General features: G+C 36.2%; 1 protein-coding gene across 1 annotated transcript in view; it reads right to left on the bottom strand.

Moving 5' to 3' along the window:
• Nucleotides 1-26,606, bottom strand: part of LOC150107087 (telomerase-binding protein EST1A-like) — a 330,605-nt gene that overhangs the window by 148,546 nt on the left and 155,453 nt on the right. The window contains exon 11 of the mRNA XM_090390990.1: nt 12,909-13,164. Within this exon, the coding sequence (XP_090247116.1) occupies nt 12,909-13,164 (256 nt within the window). The remainder of the gene's footprint in view (nt 1-12,908; nt 13,165-26,606) is intronic.

Raw genomic sequence — 26,606 nt, 5'->3', positions numbered from 1 at the left:
GGAATAAAAATTAAAAATAAAAATGACAAAACCTAATTAAAGAGAAAAAATAATTTACTAAATAAATTCAAACAGATACTAAGCATAAACACAGATCACTTGAGTATCTTCTTTCGTTGGGTCACGAACTTTATATACAGACACAGAATGTACACTTAAAGAAATCCTTTACTCTGAAATTTTTTATTCATCCTCATAATTCAGTTATGTTTATGAAACATGAACATTAGAGCATATTAATTTTGATACCTGTTTTTCCTCCAAGTTATCATAGGAGAAAAGAGGTGTCAAAATCATCACTGATCCTCAGTATATTTTCAAGGGATGGATGGAATAGTATGATAAACCTACATAATTAACTTTGCATTATTCCTAGCTTCTTATCAACAATTTCCTTCAATACTTTTATGAATATTGCATTAATATGAAATATTATGGTATATGAACATTGCAAAAAAAAAAAGACCTTGGAGGGAAACCAAATCTAGGGGAAATGATGTAGTCAGAAGTGCGACAGAAGACAGAGATATAAGATCTGCCAATTATGGAGTGATGATAAGTGACAGACAGGGCATTAGTCATAGTGTAAACTTAACTGTGTAGTGCTGTCATACATACTATCCTATATACTCCCTAAGCATACATATCAAGAAACTGATGATAACAAAAAGTTGCATATATTCTGTTTACATTAGGAAATTGGGATTTGGAAATCAGTTAACTGAATATAGCTATGAAATGCAGTTCAAAATGTTGACGTTCACATTAACACCTTCAGGAACTGGTAAACTGGAGTTCCTGGTATTCTTTCATTTGTTAATTTGATTATTTTTTTTTTTTTTAGTTAATTTTTTTTTATGTATCTCACACCCACAAAAGATTGAGAACTTATAGCACAATTGTACAGTGGGCAAGTTAAGAATTTTTTTTTTTTAAATCATTTTATTTATGTTTTATTTACTTTTACTTAAGCCAGAAATCCTATTCTAGAGACCAACATTAAACTTTTTCAAGCCACTTCAGAACTAAAAATAAACAAAAACATTTTCTCTTTTGCCTTGAACAAATTTTTTTTGAATCCAAAGTAGTGTATGAAGATATGCTATACTTAAATAATGAGTGAATGATTCATTTCGTCTCACCAGAACACATAACGGTTTACATACATTAATTAAATAAAAATTAAACTGTTAAGAAATTATATTCTTGTTTAATCCTTTATCCAAGTGTATTGCATGTGAAGCATCTCCACAACCAGGCTAGTTGTATATAGAAGTTAATTAATGACTTCACATTAATTGCCTTAGTATCCTACAATGCAAAGCACACATCCTTTTGGGTGTGTATAATATTATGCATTATGGGAAGGGCCACTACCCAGACTGGTTTTGACCTTTATTGAATTGAGGTCTCATCAGTGGGAGCCAGACCCAAACGAGATACCAAGGTTGAAGCAATGATTCGTCACAGATTCTGATCTTGGAGATGAAGTTAGGGTCATCTCTGGTTTGATCTTTAAGTTCTCTATTTGATCATCACTCAGCAGTCTCAGCACAAATTTTGCAGCAATGTGTCTTGTGTTCAAAACACCAAACAAAATGCACTGATTTAATTTGTGCCAAGACTGAACTATCCTATAAGATAGCCCTACAATCTCCAAGGGTAGCCTTGCACACTTTTTGTGATGATTTCTGGTGTTGTGCTTGTCAAGGTCATCCAGAATGCTCATCATTATCAACAGACATTCATCTGTCCTTGAAGTGTTTGTACTACAAAAAAGTTTTGCTTTAGCTCATAGTATCACCAATTGCTTCCTTAAGCATTCAGCGGGTTTCTGCAGCAGTTTGATGCAAATTCTTTTGCTCCTTAAAATCCACCATTTCAGGTGAAGAAAAAAAATTTACTAACACATGAAAATTACAAAAATTGCACACAGCCACTGATTCACAAAATGTACTCTTCGTCCCTTATAGTAGCAGATGGCATACTACAACTAGTTCCTGTGTGCTATTCAAATTCCCCAAATTTTTGGGTACCACCTCATATATGTATCCCAGGGAGTCCATTAGCTACCAAGCACATCCCCAGGTGGCAGATGGGAGAAACCCTGACTTCCATCCATTGGATATCAGGCAACTCTGAATAAAGAGCCATGGACGAGTGGTTTTGGGACTGGTGATCCCATGTGGTGAATTATGGTCCAAACTTCCATGATGAACCAGACAGAAATAGAACAGTCCTCATTCCCTAGAGGAATGTTGTTACTACCTACGGCAGCAGGCAGTTAAACATGAAGGTAGATGTTGAAAGTTTTTCCACTTGGTCATACTATAAATTAAAGATGCAAAGAAATTATGTTCTTGTTTTAATCCTTTATCCAAGTGTAAGCAAACAAAGTTTGAGCATGAAGTAACTTCATGACTGGGCCCAGTCTGAATCAAAGGCATATTACATATCTTTGCATTAAGCCAGACGTAGTCTCTACATACGAGTTGCCTAGTCATGAAGTTACTTCACACTTTGTTTGATTACACTTGGATAAAGGATTAAACCAAGAATATAATTTTTTGGCATCTGTAATTTATGAAGGTAGATGGTGCCAAGAATCCTCAGGTAACCAGATAACACTGCCATTGAAAGCTAGACCTTGGAACTTGAAAATGTAGGACTAAGCAGTGAAGCATGAACTGAATTAACTGAAGAGTTAAAGTGAACAGAATGGGATATTCATGGATTGCGTGAAGTTATCATATGTAATGGTAATGAAAATCTTTCAATTAAAAAAGGGGATACATTGTACTATACAGGCATAAATAAGGGAAGAATCACTGGAATTGGGTTAATGGTCAACAAAAAATTGAAGAACCACATAGCAGATTTCATAGTATTTCTGATTGAATAGTAAGTGTTGTTATCCAGATCTTAAAAAAAAAAAAAAAAAAAAAAAAAAAAAAAAAAAAAAAAAAAAAAGAGAGATCTAGTCCAGCCATAAATACTTAACTGGTAATTAGTTTACGGAATTAACAATGCATATAAAGTATATTAATTAAAGGTAACTTTAATGAATAACTTCTATATATCGGCAAAGTCACAATGACATCTTCAGGAACATAAAGATATGATATGTGCACACAGGCACTAACACAAAGCAAATGAGGAAGAAAGCAAGAAACTAATATTGTTCCTAAAGTCCTAATGGTGCCCTCTTGCGGGCTAATTTGGTAGTCTTGGCAGTTGGGCTGAAGTTCTCATAATGTAAGTCTCCCAAATTTGGGATAGTTTCATGCACCCAAATTTATTGAGGTTAGGAACATTTTTCAGAGCTGCTGAAGATTCTTTGAATAATCTTTCGTATTTAAACTTGTAGCGATAAATTATTTTTGTTTTCTTCCAACGAATTTTATGGTGGGTATCTAAGGCATGGTCTGCCAGCCCAGAGCGGCTGTACTGGTGAAACCAGATGTAGTCTTTGTATTCTGAAATCCTGATATTTGTTGTTCTGCCTGTCTGGCCAAAGTAGGAAAATTTGCAGCTGCAAGGGACCTGGTATACACCAGGTAGGTCTAGGGGAAGTGGTTGGTCTTTGGTAGAGCGGATAAGGGATGCCAACTTTTTATATGGTCTGTAACAGGAAGTAAGGTCATATTTTTTTGAGGATATTGGTTATTTTCTCAGAGGTGCCCTGGATGTAGGGGATGGTGATAAACTTGGTGTAATCTTTATTGTGGAGGGGGGTTGTGGTTTACTGGTTTTAGTATTTTTTGGATTTTTTTGGGGTTATAGCCATTGGCTAAGAAAGTGTTGAGGATGTGGTTTAGTTCAATAGTCAGGGCCTTGTCATTTGAGTAGATTAATTTTGCCCTGTTATATAGTGTTTTTATAACCCCACATTGTTTTGAGGGGGGGGGGGATTGCTGGTGAATGTATCTGCCAGTATGGGTGGGTTTTCTGTAAACAGAGAAAACCAAAGATCCATCAAGCTGGTGGGTGATTAAAGTGTCTAGGAAGGGGAGGGTGTTGTTTTCCTCTTTTTCTAAGGTGAACTGGACTCTGGGGGAGTTGGTTGTTTAAGTGTGTTAGGAAGGAGTGGAGTGTGTCCGACCCATGTGGCCAAATAGCAAACGAAGCCAAATAGTGGGTTTTTGTGGGGCGGAGTTTAAGGCTTTCTCTTCAAATGTCTCCATAAAGAAATTGGCCAAGGGTGGGGAAAGTGGTGAACCCATGGCTGTCCCCTCTATCTGTTTGTAGAACTTTCCTTGCCAAACGAAATAGCCTGAGTTCATTGTGAACTGAAATAGGGCTGATATATTGGGAAGAAACTTGGCTTGGATGAACTCAAGGGTTTCTTTGAGTGGGACATTAGCGAATAGGGAGGTGACGTCAAAACTGACCATTATGTCAGTGTGTCGGAGTGTAAGGTTTTCTATACTGGCTTTAAAGTGGGGAATCAATGCCATCCACTATGGGACGCAATAGCACATTTTGTTTATGTATTTTTGGGAGTCCATATAATCGGGGAGGGTCTAGAGTTATAAGGTTTAAGTTTGTTGGTGACTTCCACAGACCAAAAAGTGACTTTCTTGAGGAGTCTGTGGAGAGTTCTAATCTGAGAGCTGGTCGGATTATATTCAATGGGGAGGTAAGTAGTACGGTCTAGTACTAAAGCATTTAGCTTACCTTTGTAGTCTTTTTGATTGAGCACCACAGTGGCGCTTCCCTTATCAGCTTTGGTGATTACTATTTTTTGTTGTTTTTCAATTCTTGTAGGGCTGCATCTTCGTTTTTGGATAAGCTGGTTTTTGGAGGTTTGGCTTTAGTGAGAACACCGACTACATCCAGTCTTACGTTGTTGGCGATATGGTTAGGCAGGTTGCGAATCCCACGCTCTATTTGGATCATGATTTCTTCAGCAGGTATCCTTTTAGGAGCTAGGGCGAAATTGTGACCACGTGAAAGTGCGGTGAGTGCTTCAGGATTTAAAACTGCCGAAGAGAGGTTGACTACAGTGTTGAGTGGTGGCTGTGGTAAGGAAGTAGAATTCTTTGTCAGGTTTTCGTATTTTTTCACGTGCCGATTACGTATTTTTTCGAATTCTTTTCTTGACGATGCGCATGAGATGTCATGAAGTATCGACCATAGATCACGGCCAAGTGTATTCGTAAGCTCTTCCTCTAGTGCCTGTCAGGTTTTGTTTTCGTCGGAACCGACGAAATATCGCCAACAACGTAAGACTGGATGTAGTCGGTGTTCTCACTAAAGCCAAACCTCCACAAACCAACTTATCCAAAAACGAATATGCAGCCCTACAAGAATTGAAAAACAACAAAAAAATAGTAATTACCAAAGCTGATAAGGGAAGCGCCACTGTGGTGCTCAATCAAAAAGACTACAAAGGTAAGCTAAATGCTTTAGTACTAGACCGTACTACTTACCTCCCCATTGAATATAATCCGACCAGCTCTCAGATTAGAACTCTCCACAGACTCCTTAAGAAAGTCACTTCTTGGCCTGTGGAAGTCACCAACAAACTTAAATCTTATAACTCTAAACCCCCCCGATTATATGGACTCCCAAAAATACATAAACAAAATGTGCCATTGCGTCCCATAGTGGATGGCATTGATTCCCCCACATATAAATTAGCCAAACATTTAGCCAAAACGCTCACACACTACACTGGCAACACACCATCACACATAAAAAAACTCAGCCCACTTTAAAGCCAGTATAGAAAACCTCACACTCCGACACACTGACATAATGGTCAGTTTTGACGTCTCCTCCCTATTCACTAATGTCCCACTCAAAGAAACCCTTGAGTTCATCCAAGCCAAGTTTCTTCCCAATATATCAGCCCTATTTCAGTTCACAATGAACTCAGGCTATTTCGTTTGGCAAGGAAAGTTCTACAAACAGATAGAGGGGACAGCCATGGGTTCACCACTTTCCCCACCCTTGGCCAATTTCTTTATGGAGACATTTGAAGAGAAAGCCTTAAACTCCGCCCCACAAAAACCCACTATTTGGCTTCGTTATGTGGATGATGTGTTTGCTATTTGGCCACATGGCTCAGACACACTCCACTCCTTCCTAACACACTTAAACAACCAACACCCCAGAGTCCAGTTTACCTTAGAAAAAGAGGAAAACAACACCCTCCCCTTCCTAGACACTTTAATCACCCGCCAGCTTGATGGATCTTTGGTTTTCTCTGTTTACAGAAAACCCACCCATACTGACAGATACATTCACCAGCAATCCCCCCCCCCCTCAAAACAATATGGGGTTATAAAAATACTATATAACAGGGCAAAATTAATCTGCTCAAATGACAAGGCCCTGACTACTGAACTAAACCACATCCTCAACACTTTCTTAGCCAATGGCTATAACCCCAAAAAAATCCAAAAAATACTAAAACCAGTAAACCACAACCCCCCCTCCACAATAAAGATTACACTAAGTCTATCACCATCCCCTACATCTAGGGCACCTCTGAGAAAATAACCAATATCCTCAAAAAATATGACCTTACTTCCTGTTACAGACCATATAAAAAGTTGGCATCCCTTATCCACTCTACCAAAGACCAACCACTTCCCCTAGACCTACCTGGTGTATACCAGGTCCCTTGCAGCTGCAAATTGTCCTACTTTGGCCAAACAGGCAGAACAACAAATATCAGGATTTCAGAACACAAAGACTACATCCGGTTTCACCAGTACAGCCGCTCTGGGCTGGCAGACCATGCCTTAGATACCCACCATAAAATTGGTTGGAAGAAAACAAAAATAATTTATCGCAGCTCTAAAAAATGTTCTTCAGCAGCTCTAAAAAACGTTCCTAACGTTTGGAACAACAAATTTGGGTGCATGAAACTACCCCAAATTTGGGAGACTTACATTATGAGAACTTCAGCCCAACTGCCAAGACTACCAAATTAGCCCGCAAGAGGGCACCATTAGGACTTTAGGAATAATATTAGTTTCTTGCTTTCTTCCTCATTTGCTTTGTGTTAGTGCCTGTGTGCACATACCATATCTTTATGTTCCTGAAGATGGCATTGTGACTTTGCCGAAATATAGAAGTTATTCATTAAAGTTAACTTTAATTAATATACTTTATATGCGTTGTTAATTCTGTAAACTAAATACCAGTTATGTCTAACCAACGTATAAGCCTTGCTACTAGAGCCATAAATACCGTTACAACTTAAACAGAACATAAACATTTAATCTATATCATTCACAGCTTTCAGCACATACAAAACTGCACATATAATGTGCACATAGCAGCACTCAATGGTGGAAATGTCCCCCTTTTGCCTTCAAGCACACCTGAAGCAGCACACACAACATCCAATGGAAACCCTGCCAATGTTCACTCCAAATCCACCTTCTGTCTGGCAACACTGTGGTTTCTTGCAGGCTATATTATACTATAGCCTTGTTTCACTACCATGAAACAAGGCATTGTTCAGAGGCCATAACAGGTTCCAATAGGGTTTCTTGATACACTTCAGCAGAGGTTTTGATCACCTTGCAGAAATATAACTTGGATATTCCCAATATATCATCCTCCACCAAACCATGACTGATGCAGGGTAACGACCTCTCTGAATCCCGAGTGCTATGGCATGTGCTCTGCGGCCATCTGGGACATATGCCCAATTGTTTTGGAGATTAGACGATTCTTAAATGGTGAAAATCTTCTCATCTTTGAAGAGGATATCTCTGTGTCTGTTGTTTGCATACTGCTGGAGAAATGCTTTTGATTTTATCACCTCTACTGCATAAGTTGTAGTGTTAGAAAGTGTCCAGAAGAACGATGATAGGCTCTCACTCCCAGATCATCAGTTAGTACATACAACATTGTTCACTGCAAAATGTTCATCTCTCATGACATCGCTTTCTGCATTCTTATAGGAGTATGGCAAAAGCATGCCTTCACAGACCTCACCAGCTATTGCATCCTAACGCAGCATGGTCGACCTATTCTTTGGCAGTCAGGTATGTCTTCTGTATCGTTATAACAGTTAACAGTCTGATACATACTGATCCTGAGTGTTTTTAGCATGTTGAAAATAACAGGTGACTACTTCCAACTTTGTGAGGTGCAACACAGCTCTCATTATCTCCCCAGTGCATGTTAATTTGTACAGTTAACAATTCTCTAAAAGCATCCAGTTTTTCACACGCCACAGATCTGGTCGCTTTCGCCGAATGTCCTCCCTCAGACGAATTAAAACCTATCAGTAGAACTCGCTAATGACGGTCTGGCCCCATGAGGACAAATTCTCGATGCACAATGCTGAGAATGTCGAAAAAGATGAATGAGCATGCACTTGGTCGAGCTGTGGACCTGCCTCGCTTTTTTCGGTCGTGGAGATGATAGGCTCTTCCACCGTGAAGACTGTTGCTTCATCTTAGGGTCGTATCTGTAAACCCAAGTTTCGTCACCGGTAACGATCCTTGACATGAAGGATGGGTCATCTACGGCACGCTGACAGAGTTCTTGGCAGACTTCGCCCTGTTTCCCCTATGTATGGTATGTTGCATGTGCATTGTATTTTGTATACCCCAGGGTGGGCTAGGTGTGGAAGAGGATCTTTAGAAGAACTGAGTAGGTGTCTTAACTTATTTGGGGGTTTAAAGGTGATTTTAATGTTGTATTTGCGAAGTGTTCTATTTTTTCAGAAATGCCTCTAATATAAGGAATGGCAATAGCATTCTTGAAATCTTTCTTGTTCTTACTGGTATCTTTATGGAGGATCTTGTGAATAGTTTTTTACTGTATCCATTTTTGATAAATGTTTGGTTGATGATCTTGTATTCCTGGTTTAGAGCCTGTTCATTAGAACAAATAGTTAGGGCTCTATGTTTAAGGGTGCTTATGACATCTAGTTTATGTGTAGGGTGGTGGTAAGAATTTTTGTGTATGTATTGGCCTGTGTGTGTAGGTTTGCGGTAAACTGAGGAGAGACAGCCAGAGGCAAGACGTGTGACAAGTGTGTCTAGGAAAGGAAGAGAGTTGTTTTTTTCCATTTCAATGGTGAATTGGATACGTTTGTTTAGGTGGCTAAGGAAAGTATTTAGAGCTTCGCGGCCGTGGGGCCAAATGGCGAAAATATCGTCAACGTATCTGAGCCAAATTTTGGGCTTTAGACATGCTGTCTCTAGAGCATGTTGCTCAAAGTCTTCCATATAAAAGTTAGTTATTGGGGGAGAAAGTGGTGAGCCCATGGCTGTACCTTCTTTTTGAAGGTAAAAATTGTTTTGCCACACTAAATATCTGGAGCAGAGTACATGGGCAAAGAGGGCCATGATGTCATGTGGAAATATGTTCTGTAGGAGCAAGATCGTGTCATTGATTGGGACATTGGTGAAAAGGGAAGTTATGTCAAAGCTGACTAATAAATCTTGGTCGTTGAGTGTAATGTTTTTAATTTTATTAATGAAATGTGTATTTTTTATGTAGGAAGGGGACTGACCTACCAATTCCTTGAGTGTGGCAGCTAATTTTTTGGCTAGGTGATAATTTGGGCTGTCAATTCCTTCAACAATCGGATGAAGCGGTGTGCATGGTTTGTTTATTTTTGGCAGGCCATAAATTCTGGGTGCACAGGCATACTGAGGTATTAATTTTTTTGTTGTTTCTTCAGGCTATGTGTGGACGGATTTGATTAATTCAGTTGTATTCTTTTTGTTACGTTTTGTGGGGTTGTAGTTTACCATTTGGTAGGGTGTTGTGGTCCGATATTAAATGGGTCGTGTGTAGAGGCTTAAGTGCTGTGAGGACATCATGGTGGAGGCTTAATGGATTTTTTACAACACTCAAAAAGAATTAAAATAGAATTTAATACTTCCTATATTTCGTCCTAGTCACTAGGCCATCTACGGGGATTACAAAAACAATTAATTTAACATGCACACAAATATCATACAATATACTAAGCCCAACCACGTGGGTGACACTAAAGTCCTATCTAGGTGGAGTGCCCTCTAAGGGCGGTAGTAGGTGGCCTGGAATGTAAGGTGGGACCTCTGGTGACGAGTGTTTCCCAAATCTTCGGAAGCTTAATGCAACCGTATTTATTAAGATTTGGTTGGTTTTTGAGAACTGCTGCTGCTGCTTCTAAGAAAAGTCTCTCTTTCTTGAATTTGCTGTGGTGGAACATGGTGGTTTTCTTCCATGATACCCTGTGGGTGGTGTCCAAAAAATGGTCAGCCAAGCCTGAATGGTCATAGTTGTGTTTACAGATGTAAGACTTGCGTTCCTCCAGGCAGATGGATGCTGATCTGCCTGTCTATCCAAAGTACGCCAGCTTACAGGAACAGGGTACTTTGTAAACTCCAGGCAGAGAGAGAGAGAGAGGAGGGAGCTGATCTTTCGTAGAACGGATAAGGGTAGCAAGTTTGCGGTGGGGCTTATATGCTGTGTGTAGGTTGCACTTTCACCAAGTCACCTTCAATGTATATCTTTTTTTATCTCTTGCAAAAAAGAAAGAGATCTTAGTTCATTTCCTTATCCTTGATAAAAACCAAGCTTGACAGACAAGACCACATCTCCCTTGCTGGATTGGAATTTACTTCGAGTTGTGCCTAGTTGAACTATGTGACATCTGTAGTATTCTCAACAATCACTAAACACTCTAGGTCCTTTTCAATTCAAGTAATTTCTTTTCACCTAACCACTAATTCTTTTATAAATCCCAAACTTAAAATACTGTTCTAATATTTTGGGCTGTACACTAAAAACTTCTGTAAAAATTTTGTTGATATCCAAAAGAGAAGAACAGCTTATCTAATTTAGTGGTTTTCAAACTTTTTAAAAAGATGTCTCTTCCTTTTTTTTTTGGCAAAAAGTGTCGCCCTTTAAACTGTTTATAAAAACAATACTGACATATTGTTTCCTTAGCATATAGTTTATTCTAGTAAAACTAAGATACACTTATAATTTTTTGACGGTCTACAATTATGCTCCAACCTAAAAGTCATATAACACACAAAGATATTCACTGTAAAAATTACAACTTTTAAGTTTATATTTTAGTACATTTTAATGGCAATTAAAATATTTAATAAAAATAAACAGTAATACTGACCATTGCTTAGCTCCCCCCCCCCCAAAAGGTCTTGTGCACTCTACTGCTTGAAAACTAAACCACTGATGTAATTGATAATCTCTCCACTGTCCTATAAATAGTCTTTTTAAGTATGCAGTTCCACAAGTGCTGTTACACTGAACTAGTACTCCCCACCCCTGCCTTTTTTTGGTAAGCACAGAAGAAAATAAAAACAACTGTCTATTCCGTGGAACAGTTTTCTCATGAAGGGTTCTCCAATGACTACAACCACTAACTATTTAAAAAGAATATTAACAGGATTCTCTTCTTCTTCCTCCTCTCTCTCAATCCCATGGCAGTAATGTGAAATATGTTCTAAAATTCTTAGTGTAAAAATGATTAAAAACCTTCAATTTTCAGTATGTTGAAACAATTATTGTGATACACCCTGTTTTAAATGAAACATAAAATCTGAATAGAACAATAAGTATATCCCTGTCATAAAAATGGTGATAAGGCAATGCCTAATTCTTAGTACATTCAATGGTTCTATGAAACAAGTCCAAACCACTTTACAATATTTCAAGGATAAAAAAGTTTTGCTTCACATTTTATTGAATTCATTTGTTCCCAAGAGAGATAAAATTTCACATGTGAAAAAAAATAAATTACACTTATTTCAAAATATGAGATCAATCTTAGCAATACATCTGTTATTACTGGCAATATTTGCTATTTTTTATTGTTGCAATTAGTGCAATGAATAAGGTATTTTATACAGGTTCTTTAATTTTGCTGAAAATATTGCAGAAATTTTTCATGCTATTTTCAAATGCTTACAAGAAAATAATTATGTTAAATAAAAACAAAAAAATATGATGGTTTCAAATAACATTTCTTGAAATATATGAATTTTTTTCTTTCCATATATCAACATAGAGCATTCCTCAAACCACTCACCAACTTGTTTTTGGAATCTTTTCTACCACTTTTTCATCCAAGGAATTCAGGCGACTAGACCTGAGCACAGTAATCCAGCAGATGTGGACATATCAGAGCCTTATAAAGAGAATTAATAACTTCTTTACTTCTTTAATAACCTATAAGTAGCTTATAGAATTAAAACTAGCTCAGACATCTTAGCAATATACCTTCTGAACTTCAATTTTCTATCCACACCAATGCCTCCAAGTCCCTAGCTTCATCAATTTCCTGGAGTACACTTCCATCAATGTGGTATATAGCTTATAATCTTTTAATTCCAAATTGATAACTTTACACTTTTTGATAAAGTGACATCCATTATCTTTTGTCCATACAGCAAGCTTACTTAAATCATCCTGGAAACTCTTTACATTAGCTTGATTAATTATTACCCTACCCAACTTTACATCAACAAACAGCTGCATATCTCCCTTCAACCTTCAAACCATTTCTTATATCATTTGTGTACAAAAGGAACAATAATGATCCAAGCACAGAGCCTTGTGGCACACCACAGGTCACCTGCTTCACCCTGGACTTTGCTCTTCCATACACTACTTTTTGGTTTCTGTCCACCAGCCATTCTTGTATCCACATCACCAGTTTTATATCCAGTTTAATCCCCATTAGTTCCAATTTGCATATCAGCATGCCATTGTTTATCCTAGTTATTAACATCCAATATTATGGACAGTATAAAAAGTTATCTGTATATTATTTTTGAACAGAAAAAAAAAATTATTTTCTAAATCATAAATAACAAATATTATAGTGAATAGCAATCGAATTTTTTTTTTTTAATTTAATAATTTTGTTTAACCAAATAAACATGTAAGGTAAAAACAGTACACAAACATACCCAGTTTTAAAGTCAGTGAAAGCAGGTGGCGGAGACCAGAGGTGTCGTTGACAGGTCATCCAATCTGTCCAAGTCTTTATAGCAGGTAACAGTTGTGCTAAATCTTCACTGACCAATTGTGTAGAATATTCTGTAGATAAAATGTGTTCTTGAACTAACAAAGCAGCCCTTTCCATTAAAATGGTTGTCATAGCTAAGCTAACCTGTAAAGCCTGTTCTTGAAGTAAAGAACGGCAATGGGGATCAAGACTTTGATCTAAAGAAAAATATTACAGTATATAAATAATGGCTAAATATAAGCAAGGTCAGGTAGCAAATGATAGTAGAAATGGAAAGTAGTCGAATTAGCAATTATGACAGATCCTAATAAGTAATGTTTAATATTTTTTCCTTTGGATGAGTATAAATTTATATAAATAAATTTGTCATGCATTCCATCTCTGGATACATCAATCTGCTTACGGAGATAGAAACTACTGAAACTTTATGGAAGAACTACTGTTCATATGATACTAGACTTTAGTCTACAAGTTTCACCAGATACACAAATTACAAAATAATACAAAATTATAAAGACAAGATTTCAATCAATCACAAGCTGACTGGAAACACTGACTTTCCTGTCAGAAAAATGCTGCCATACTTCAAAATATTAACAGATTTGAAATGCAAAGTTTTAAACTTGTACAAATGCAACTATACGAAAAAGATCCTTAGATCAGTGCTTCCCAATCTTTTTCACATCACGGCACACCTCACAAGCATAAATAATTTCACGGCGCACCTCACAAGCATAAATAATTTCACAACACGCTATGAAGGAACATTTTTCTATTAAGATGATTAATTTCTTCTATTTCATATAGGGATTCAATTAATAAGATCTTTCTTTCAAATATTTCTGCATTATAATACATAAACATTCTACCTAGACATTCGTTTCAGATAAGTCTTCTTATGCAGTCATAAGCACGAAATAAACGAAACAGATGGAATGAAAATACCTAATCCATACATTCTCAGTGATTGATATTTGACAGTTTTTATATTGCATCTATGAACTAAATTGTCAGATTTAACTGAGTGAAACTGTGATTACATTTTTAGAACACTTATTTTATAAAATTATGATGTGAAAATACAAAAGAATTACTGACTATGTATAAATATGCTAATAATAATAATTTAATGACAAAATAAACATTTTAAGTATTAATATAAATATCTACAATATTCTTTTACCACAGTTAATACATATATTTCCTTCTTATTTCAGTGAGATACTTGGGCTTGTTTCTGTGAACATAACTTTTTTATATCTGGATCTATGGTCGAAAGAGCTACACGCAATTCATGATCAAGACTCTTCAATGATGATCTCTTTAAATTCTTGATAGTGAGCATAGAAGAGAAATTTTGTTCACACATGTATGTTGTAGCAAATGGTAAAAGAATGTTTATAGCTTTTTCGCCAATGGATGAAAACTCCTTTTTTGCAGTTACCCAGAATTGAGATAATGGAACATCCTTAAACTCAACTTCAAGGGTACGATCACTTTTTAAGTCTGATAACTCCTCCTTTTCTTTCACCGATAAATCGAATGCCATGTGATCTAATGAAGATGCAAATGGATTTCGAATCCAATCGAATTTCTTTGTTTCCATTAATCCAAAGTAGTGATGAAGCTTTCTCTTAAGCATGCATAGGTGTTGATCTACAAGTTCTAGTAGTTCTTTTTTAGGATTCGAACTACAACACCAACTAAACATTTCAAGGGAACCATTTTTCACCACATCTTCCCAAAGTTGAATTCTGTTTTGGAAACCATTAATTTTGTCAGTGCAAGTTAATATATTCTCAAGCGGTTCTTGCATTTTTCGATTAAGTTCATTTAGGTATTCAAATATGTCAGCTAAGTAGGCCATTTTTTCAACCAGTAATTGTCTTCCAACTTAGCTGAATACTGAGAGTTACCGTCAAAAAAATACTTTTAATTCTTCTTTCAGCTCATGAACTCTGGACAGAACTCTCCCTCTTGACAGACAACGAACTTCAGTATGGAACAACAAAGACTGATGCTCTGATCCCATTTCATCACATAAAACTGAAAAAGGATGCGATTGAAGTGGTCTACTTTTGATCATATTCACCATTTTTATAATGTCATTAAGTGTGGACTTTAATTCTAGAGGTAAACTATTTGACATGAGAACTTCTCTATGAATAAAGCAGTGTATTATTTGAACAGCAGGGTTTTCAGACCGAACTTCGGACGCCAAGCATCTGACCCGTCCTGTCATTGCGGCCACACCATCAGTACATAAACTTACGCAATTTTTCCATGAAATTTTGTTTGTATCAAAGTATTCATCGATCACTTTAAAGATTTCCTTTCCAGTTGTTTCTTTCTGAAGTTCTTTGCAGAATAAATAATGCTCTTTCAACCCTTTCTCAACAGGAATTCGAACAAGTGCAATTAGCTGACAACAGTTGCTAACATCTGTTGATTAATCAACCTGTAAGGAAAATTTCTTAACTTCACAAATTTTCAGGATTAGTATTCCTTCTATGCTAACTGACATGTCTTCAATGCGCCTGCTGATCGTATTATTTGAAATGGTATTTTTTCAATTTCTTTTACTTCATCGATTCCAAGCATAGTTTTGACAATTTCCACACAAGCTGGTAAAATGAGTGATTTGGCAATTGTGTGAGGCTTCTTGGCTTTAGCTATCAATCTCACGACTTTGTAACTTGCTTCTAGAGCCCCATTAGATACCGTTGTGGCTGATCTCATGAAAGAACTTTGCATTTGAATTTGAGTTCGCAGACGTTTAAAATAGTTAAAATCCTTATCTATGTACGAAGGATGCTTGGTAGAAAGGTGTCGATGTAGTTTACTTGGCACCATCGCTTCATTTGACAACTTTTCCAGGCATATGAGACACAGAAGAATTATCGGAGCACACAAAACCAAATTTCAGATAATCCTCTTTATATAGTCTATGACTATGTTGCGCCTTAAACTTTTTCTTTGGTTCACTTTCTTGGGATCACAATTTTTGATGGATTTTCTGATTTTTTTAAATATTTGTCCATTATTGTGGGTAACTGAAAATTAAATTTAATAGAATTAAAATATATGCAAATAAACAATCCATTGAATAGAAAGATATACATCACATGAAACTAAAACTGCTACATTATATTCGAGGATATCAAATAGGCATTGTAACTAAGGCATCCAAAATACTGGAAAACTAACATAAAACTATGTTAGGAAAATGCCTATTAATGACAGAAAGGCTATGTTTACCAAGCTTAAGCTATATAAATTAAACATTAATCATTTTGTAACACATAATGTCAGTGTCCATTGTCCAAAAAATATCTCAGATACCTTTTGATTCCGAAGAAAATACATTACGAAAAAATAGTTAACTATAAGAAAATAATGACTCACCAGTTTTTATTTTATCATGCAAAGGTACTTCTTTCTTGTATGACCGTTATAGCTTCAGCTAAAATGAATGTTATAGATTGACGGTAACAGGAAAAAGCATCTTTGTCAGCAAATAATAACAATTCGACTTATGTTCCACAAACTATCACATTTATTAAAACACGAATTCAAAAAAAAAAAAAAGACGCAATAAGACATTCCCGCTAAGGTGTTTTACACAGACCACTTAGCAACACTGAACATTCACTTGAACGCAATTCTTACAAAAATGATATGCTCTTGAAACACTCGACTGGCACTCCCACAACACAACAGATGAGTTGGAACTGAAGCAGAGTAATGATCTTCTGAGTCATAGATGCAAAATGTGAGGGAGGAAGTAATGGGAGGAATGGCGCCTATGACATTCTGGGAGGTCGCCTTCACACGTGCATAGCTAGAAAAGAGCAATAAAGCGAAAAGGGAACCACTCGGCAGCCTAGCCCTCCAGTACCGTCGCCCCATAATCAGGACTTTGGAGTTAAATTTTTCGTGGCAGACTGGTGTGCTGTGGCACGTCAGTTGGGAAGCACTGCCTTAGATGACTGTTAGTTTTTACATTATTTTACTGACAGATAACATTTCCTTATTAACCAACTTAGCTATAGCTAAGTTGGTTAATAAGGAAACTGCTGGATATCACAAAATACTATATGCAAAATACATAACCTGTCATTTGATTTATGAGACAACATACTTCAATCTGCTTTCATATTTTGATCAAAGGATTAAAATTAAAACAAAAAAAAATAAAAAAATGGGGGAACCCTTTCATTTTTAAGAAATGATAACATCACAAAGTGAAGAAAAGGATAGCAAAAATGTCAGCTGTCAGAATTATCAAGTTTCTTGTGTTCTTCATTTTGTAATGTGGAGGCTAATGGTGAAATGCATAACAAAATGAACATGTAGCTGTTTCTGATGTATAATATGTTCTTCGGCAGTTTCATTATTGTTTTATAACATAAAATCAAACTAATCCCTCAATGGATCACCCTAGTGAGTACAGGAGCAGCATAATCAAGGTACCTGATGCTAGGCCATGCCTTACTTCATGTAATACACATCTGTTATCTGTAAGACTAGTCCCTATTCTTATTTCTTTCTTTTCTTCTTGTTCCCCCTCCCCCAAAAAATGATATTAAGAGTATTTGAGGGATAAGGAAGAATCTTTTCTATTTTATGATATTTTCATCAGATGTAGTGGGAGTCTATCTTCATTCCCAAGTATCTGTCTTACCTAATAGATCCAAGAAGCCTGGCCAGGATGAGAGATTGAACAAATAACCTTTCTCCCCCACCTTAAAGAAATTAGGCTGACAAGAACTGAAAGCTGTAGTAGTCCAAGCAAAAATGGGCATGCTACATGAAATGTGATATATACTTCTCAGATAAATAATGGAACTGACTCAAAACAGGAAGTCCTTTCTGGATAACGTATCTGAAACACACAAGAATAAGAACATCTGAACCTAGTCATAACTATGAAGGTAGAAGAAAAAGTTGAAGAACTAATTAATGAAGAAATCAATGAAAGGCAGCAGGAAAAATAAAGTCAGATATATATGTGGACTTTCTGAAATAATAAAAGAAAAAATTACTGAAACAAGTTGTATTATTCATTTATGTGTATTTCATTTAAAATGAGAGGGCAGGACAAAAAACTTGCCTGTTATCATTTTAAATCTTATGGTACCGCTGAAAAATTTCTTATCAATTAATCAATCAATTTAAGGTTTCTAAAGTACGTAAGAAACAGGAGGAAGAAAGTGCTTTCAATGTACAAGGTATGGTTCAAAGAAATGAGTGGGAAAAAAGTAATGAATCTGCAGACAGCAGAGATTGTATTTAGGTAGCACTTTCTTTAAAAAAATTACACCAACAAAACTGGACATGAAGATCATAAAATGAAGTTTTTAATGAACTTCAGTGTATTACTGTGAACAACAGGGAAATATTAGTTTAACTACCAGTTTAACTAAGATAATAATCATGGGCTAGTGAGAGCAAGGATAATAATAAACAAAGTGGTAATGAAAAAGTTCACAAGAGAAAGAAGGAAAGTTGAAAGAAAGAAGTATGAATGAATTAGACATCTCAAATGAAGGAAATAGCTTTGCCAATAACAAAAGTCACAAATATTTTAAGACAATCATTAAAAGCAAACAGAACATCCAGAGATAAAGTATGGGAACTGATCTAATTAAAAAAGAGAAGAATTAAGGAAAAGCAAGTACAAGAGTAGCAAAGACAATATAGAATTTGTAGAATGCAAAAGATGGAAAGAAAAAAAAATCCAGAATGATGTCAGAAAATATTATCGTTATACAACTGTCTCCATGGAGACAGAAGACTCAAAATGGGAGATCCACACTAACCAGCATTTACACAATAACTATCATACCCCTACTTAAACTCGTTCACTGTCATAGCAACAACTAACTCTGGCAATCTGTTCCAGTCATTCACCACACTTCCAGTAAAAATCCAGTCTGTACACCCTTCTTAATTACACTCCTACACAACTTCAAGGGATGACACCTGGTTCTGGTGCTACTCATAATATGCTCAAAATTTCTTATATATATCAATCTAAGATATATTAAACTCTAAGTAGCATTTATGTTTCTATCAGGCCACTCTTTTCTCCTGTCAACCACACTTCGCAACTTGCATAACCTTCTATCTATTTTCATAAGGAGCATTCCACAGACTTGTCATCAGCTTGGTCATTCATCTCTGAATCCATTCCAATACCTCCTCATTCCCAAGAAACCCAGGTGATCAAATCTATGAATGGTAGTCAAAAAGCCTTATAAAGAGGAACAATAAGCTGCCCTATCTTTACTTGACAATGTATTTGTCAACATCCAAGTGACCTTTAGAGCTATTTTTCTGACATTTGCAATATGTCCTCTGAATTTCAATACTCTGTCCACCCTAACACTCAAATCCTCAGCCTCACCAGTTTCCTGCAAAACAACAAAAATATTATATACCATCAATGTAATATATGGTACGCAATCTTTTCACCTCAAAGTGCATAACCTTACACTCTGCTGCCTTAAAGTTATAAACATTATCCTCCATCCATACTGGCAATTTATTTAAATTATCCAGTAGGTATTTACTACTACCATTACTACATTACTACCAAACCTAGTTTTACATTGTCAGCAAAAAAAAATACACAAATTAAACAATATGGGTCACATGAAGGTTAAAGCCAAATACCTGGGAGGAGAACTCCACATCACCTTTAAGGAATGAAGAGAACTGACTAGGACTTCTGACCTAATGTCCAATCCTCACCTTCATGTGATAAGTCCCATTAGTAGGCATCCATTGGATACTGAATGAATAAGGATGGACTGGCAATTTGGGACTTAGTCAACCAAATTATATTCTCCATTGGCTTAAACTACAAATACATATGATGATGTAGCATGATAAGATCTTATGCCGGCTGACACACTGCTTAGTTAAACAAGGTCCCCATTGTTTTCATCAGGGAACTACGATGAACAGTAAAAGTCAGCTACTGGAACAAACTCAACATCTAGAAGAACAAAGCCAATATCAGAAGAACAGAAGATAGGAACTATCAATATAAGGAGTATCAATGGAAAAGAAATCAAACTAGAGAAGAATTAGAAAAGCACCATGTGGACATAATTGACATTACAGAGACAAAGACAAAAATAGGTGGGAACTTGCTAAATAATAAGAATAAGATGTTATAAATTAAAGATGCCAAGAAATTATATTCTTGGTTTCATTCTTTATTCAAGTGTAAGCCAGCAAAGTCTGCATGTGACGTAACTTCACAACTGGGTTACTTGTATATCCAGGCTAATGACTTCACATCAATTGTCTTAGTATCTCAAATGCAATGCACATGTATAATGCTATGCATTATGAGAAAGGTCACTGCATTATGGGATACTAAGGTAAGTGATGCAAAATCATTAGTCTCTATATACGAGTTGTCCAGTCATGGAAACTCGTGCAAACTTTGCTTGTTTCCACTTGGATAAAGGATTACACCAAGAATATAAATTCAAGGGCCACTATCCAGACTGGTTTTGATCTTTATTAAGGTCTCATCTGTGAGAGCCAGACCCAGAAGCATTACCAAGGTTGAAGTAATGCAGAAGTCATATTTCCATGTACAAGTAGTCAAAAGATGTCATACACCTTATTACTAAAATACTCTGGATTAGAGATAGATGTTGAAAGTTTTCCCACTTGGTTATACTATAAATTAAAGATACCAAGAAATTATATTCTTGGTTTCATCTTTTCTTTTAAGCTTACACGGTGATCCGAATATATTTTGGAAAATTACGGAGACAACTACCATGTTTGAGAAAAACTTTAGTTTAATATAAACCAAAATCCACATTCAACCTTTATATCAAGGTCATATTCTGGAACATATATACTATATACAGAGAAACAAGCTGCACTACAATCTACATGGTTTGTTAAAGTTACTGACCAACTGACAAATCTAGAGTTACATTCAAAAATAAAGTTTCTTAATAACCAAAAGAAAATAACAAGCCAGCATTTAAAAGATAAGAATAAAAATATTATTATAAATCCAGAAGACAATATACAAAGACAAAAGGAATACTCAACAGAACTATACAATGACCACAGGCCTAGCAAACCTATGATTAGTGTTAACACAAACAATTCAGGTATACTTCAAGGACAAATAGTAAGTGCAATAAAAGAACTACCTAATGATAAATTGATGGGATGGGATGTGATGGAATATCAGCTGAGTTGATAAAAGACACAGAAGAAAAAAAGGAACAGATATTTTAACAGAAATAATACAGAATATATATATATGAAATGTGCATAATATCAGAAAATTTCATAAAACCTATTTGTACTTCTATACCAAAAAAGAATAATGCAGTAGAATGCAATAATTTTAGAACAATTAGTATCATATCACATTCTTCAAAAATACAACTGAAAATAATAAACACTAGAATGTTTTTTTAGAATTAAATGCCATATAAGCGAACAGCAAAGAGCATTCATGCCAGGAAAAAGTACAAATAATGCAATTCATGAATTAAGAAATGTTACTGAAAGATCAGTCGAAATAAATAACATATATCTGTGCTTTTAAGAGAACTGAAACTTCATCATCATCATCAAATTCCTGCCATGTACCCACAAGGGATGTACAGGATATGATAGTACTATATGAAAAATTTACATCATTACTAACTTCCTATCTACAATTTTCCTCCAAATCAGCCTGTTACTTGTCAAGACTCCAACATTATCAGATCTTATATTTCTATTGTCTACGGCACTTTGTACCATATCAATCCACCTATATCTTGGTCTTCCTATGGGTAATTTTCCACCTGCCAGAGAACACTTGTTTTGCTAATCTTTCCTCGCCCATATATCCATAATCTTTCCTTTAAGTGACCATACCACCTGAGATTAGTTCTGCTAACGCATTCCTGGATGCTGACAATGTCAAGTTCTTTCCTAATATCCTCATTTTTAATAGGATATTGCCATTGATGCCTTCTGTTCACACCTCTAATCTTTCTCAGGAGTCTCATATCTACGGTCTCTAGTCTTCGGTCAAGTGTTTTACTTCTGACCCAGCTTTCAGATCCATAAGTTAAAACTGGTTTGAACACTGTCTTGTAGACAGCTAATTTAGTGTTCTGACTAATTTCTCTCTTATTCCATATGAATTTATTCAATTGATTGCCTACCATACTAGCTTTGTTGATTCTGTTGTCTATTTCCATATTTAATTTACCATCTTCACTAAAAATCATGCCTAAGTAGCTGAAATGTTTTACTTGTTCTATAGGTTCCCGGTTCACAACACAGTTGATATTTTCAATGATTCTGTCTATTTTCATTGTCTTTGTCTTTTTATTGCTGACCTTCATATCATATCTATTACAACAGTTATTCAATTTAGTCAGGGAATCTTGCAAACTTGTTGCGGATTTATTTAGACGTATAACATCGCCCGCATAAAGCAAAACTTGACATTAACATCTCCAATTCTGATATCATGTTTAATACAACTTTCCTTCATAATGTGATCCACATAGATAATGAATAACAGAGGGGATAATGTACATCCTTGTCTCACACCAGATTTAACATTAAACCATCTTCCTGTACTTCCTTCAATTCTAACTGCTGACGTACAACACAAATAAAGACTAAGTATTGATTGATATAATGTCCCATTGACACCATATAACTGTAGCGTATTGAATAGCTTCTCCTCTTGGCACCATGTCATATGCCTTTTCCAGATCGACAAAACTTAAATACAGATCTTTGTTATATTCCCATGCTTTCTCAACAATTTGTTAAAGTTAAGATCTGATCCTGACAGCCTCTATTTGGCCTGAATCCAGCTTGTTCTTCACCAGGCTTTTCTTCCACAATTCTTCTCAACCGTTTCTTAAGTATACTTGCACAGATCTTGCCAGCAACACTCAGTAAGGAAATACCTCTGTAATTCTCGCATTCAGTTTTATTTCCCTTTTGATATATGGGTACTATTAGAGTTCTACTCCAATCATCGGGAATTCGTCCCTCTGTCCAGGTTTTCTAACTATGCAGTGCAGCCACTGTAAGACTTTTATACCACCATACTTCAGCATTTCTAGTCGAATATCATCTAGTGCTGCTGCCTTTCCACATTTCAAGCCTTTGATGGCTTTTTCTACTTCAAGTATGGATATGTATTCCTGACTGTATGCCTGTTGTGTTTTTTCCCAGTGTGCTATCACTGCTTGTTTTATTTAGCAATTATTCGAAGTAATTACTCCATACTTCAAGGATATCCTTTTCTTCTGTTTTCATGTCACCTTTATCATCTCGAACTACTTTTACAGCACTTTTTCCTCAATTTCTAAGCTTCTTCAACAACGTCCAGAATATCTTGCCACCTTCTTGATATTTATTTTCTATGTTCTTGCCAAAGTCCTCCCATGACTTTTGTTTAGCTAGTTTTACACAGTGTTTCACTTTCTTACATTTGTCTCTGTATTCTCTAAGAGCAAAAGCTGACTTATTTGCCAGGAACTTTTGATATGGTTTCTTCTTTTCCTTCACTTGTCCACCATGGAGTTCTGATTTTTCTATCCTTGCAGACAACCTCACCACATGCCTCTCTGGCTGAATCAATCAGGGTTTTCTTCAAGGCTCGAAACTGAATCTCCAAGGTTTTGTTCCTGTTCTCAAACTAATTCATTTTTTTCTTCAATAATCTTTGTGTATTTTAGTCTACAGTTCACATCTGAGAGCTGCTCAACTTTTATTCGCTTTAAAACTTTCTTACATGATATTCTTTTCAATATGAAATTCAATTTTATCCTGCTCAAGACTAAATAGTGATTACATCCAATTTCAAATCCTCTGTACACTCTGGTGTCCTGCACCAGGGAGAAAACATCACTATCAACAATAATATAGTCAATGAGACTTTTCTTATTTCTTGCCTCTTCTCTCCATGTGAATTTGTGCACATTTTTATGTTGGAATATGGTGTTAGTAATAACCATTATTATTATTAGCTTTGCTCTTTTCCTCAAATTTTCCCAAAATATTTTTGTATGTCTGACAATCATTTCCTACTCTGCTATTTAGATCCCCAACAAGGACCAACTTTTCCTTTTTTAATTGTGTCAGTTGCTTTTCCTAAAGCATCAAAAAATTCCTCCACTTCTACCTTAGTAGAACCTTCTGTGGGACCATAGGCACAAATAAGTCTCATTGTCCAGTTACCCATTCTCATATTTGCCCAAATCACTCTACTTGACACTGCCTGCCATTCAAGAAGATGAGCCTCATATTTTGTGTTGAACACTATGGCTACTCCTTCTTTTCCTTGATTGTCATTGCCTGAATATAACATTTTGTATTTATTGCTCAGAAAGATCTCACAAGTTTTTGTCTTTTTTTTTTGTTTCAGTCATCCCTACTATGTCGATCTGGTACTTATCTAAATTTCTTTGACATTCAGGCTTCTTATGTAGATAGTACCGATCTTTAACTCTGGTGATGTTGAGTTGGGGTGTGTTTTCAGATTTCTTCCAGTAGCTAACTTTTCGCTGTTCGCCCTGGTTCCCTGGCAAAAACAACGGGGGCCTTGTTTAACCAGGCGACGCCCCAGCCGGCATGAAATTTTGTCATGTTGTACCATCATTTTGTATATTGGTTTAAGCCAATAAGAATACAATTTGGTTGGCTAAATTCCAAATTGCCCGCCCATCCTTGTTCGTTCACTATCCAGGTAGATACCCAACAGGGCGCACCACGAGAAGGTGAGGATTGGACATTAGGTCAGAAGTCCTAATCAGTTCTCTGCATTCCTTTAAAGGCTACATGCAGGTCTCCTCTCAGTTATACAGCTTTGACGCTTAAGCACCTTAAGAACTGAAACTTAAAAGAATAATGCAGAGGCAGCAGATGAGTTATACCGTCAAAAATGCAATGAAGTACAGAAAGCAGCAAGATCTGATAACACTAAATGGTTGGACGACCAGTGCAAAGACATTGAACAGTACTATGGAGAACACAAAACTAGAGAGGTCTACAAACTTATAAGAAATGTCAACAGGAAGTGGCAAACAAGATCAGTAGCAGTCAAAGATAAAAATGGTAAAGTATTGATGGAGAAGATGGAAATCATACATAGATGGACAAGATATTGCAGCGAACTATATAAAATTCAACTAAATGATACTGCTACAGAAGTAATCAAAGAACTAAAAGCAATCTCTCCACCAGCAGAGATCTTTGAAAATGACATCTTGGAAGAGGAGGTGAGTAAGGCTATAAAACATCTCAAGTACAACAAGTCCTGGAAATGACAACATAATAGGCGAGATGCTAAAATATGGGGGAGAATCAGTTGTAAAAGAAATACATCAGCTATGTAATGAAATATGGACATCAGGATATGCCCCCGAAGAGTGGAAAAAATTGGTCTTGGTTGTTCTTCAGAAGAAAGGCAGTGCTTTAGAATGCACCAATTACAGAACTATTGCATTAATGAGTCATCTTTCATCTTGGCAAAGTGCTGATGAAAATATTAACAGAACGGCTGAAGGGGCATAATTGGTGGAGACACATCTTCCGGATGAGCAAGCCTGATTTCGACATGATTGAAGTACAGTGCAACAAATACTGGCACTAAGACTAATAGCAGAGAAAGCTCGACGAAAGTACAAAACGATATATTGCTGTTTCGTGGACTTCCAAAAAGCATTCGATGATATTGACCAAAATATAACATGGGCTGTCTTAGAATCCTATGGTGTGGACAATAAATTGATCCACCTGCTGAAAGATATAAACAGCCAAGCGTAAGCAAAAATCAGGATAGCAGGTGAGACTGGAGATTGGTTTGCCACTAGTCAAGGCACAAGACAAGGGGACCCAATATCACCAATCATCTTCATCACACATCTGGGAAGGACACTAGATAAGATTAAAGAAGAAGGTGGAGGCATTTCAATAAATGACATGAGAATAAACTACTTCTGCTTTGCAGATGACATCGTCCTGATTGAAGAAGATGCAGCAAGGCTGGAACAGACATTGCAAACACTATACACAGAAGGAAAAAGATATGGACTAAATGTCAACTTTGAAAAAACTCTGTTAGTGAACAGAGTTATGATAGACAGATTTTAACTGGAAAATGTGGAACACTTCACATATCTTGGATGCCACATGACACATGACTTGGACCCCAGAAAAGAAATAAAAATTAGAATTGCTAGAGAAACAACTATTTTAAAAGCCATGGACAAAATATGGAAGAGCCGAGTTATAAAGATGTAAACTAAACTGCGCATTGTAGAAACCCGTATCTTCTGCAGCATGCTCTATGGATGCGAGGCCTGGGTACTCTTGAGAGAATCTAAAAGGAGGATAATGGCATTTGAGAGGAAGTGCTATAGAAAGATCTTGAGAATAAGCTGGATACAGAAAGTGAACAATGAGAAAATCTAAAGATGAATACAACCACAAGAAAACCTGATCCAGAAAAGAATCAAAAGGAAACTATGTCTATTTAGCCATATATGCAGAATGAATGATGAGAGAAAATTAAAAACACTGCTGTTTGGAATGATTGAAGGAAAGAACAAAAGAGGAAGACCAAACAGAG

The sequence above is a fragment of the Typopeltis vanoorti genome, chromosome 4 (genome assembly GCF_054136105.1).
Source record: "Typopeltis vanoorti isolate ZY-2024b chromosome 4, IOZ_Tvanoo_1.0, whole genome shotgun sequence".
Taxonomy (NCBI): Eukaryota; Metazoa; Arthropoda; class Arachnida; order Uropygi; family Thelyphonidae; genus Typopeltis; species Typopeltis vanoorti.
The sequence above is the reverse complement of the archived record's forward strand: the minus strand, read 5'-3'. Positions and strand labels throughout refer to the sequence as shown.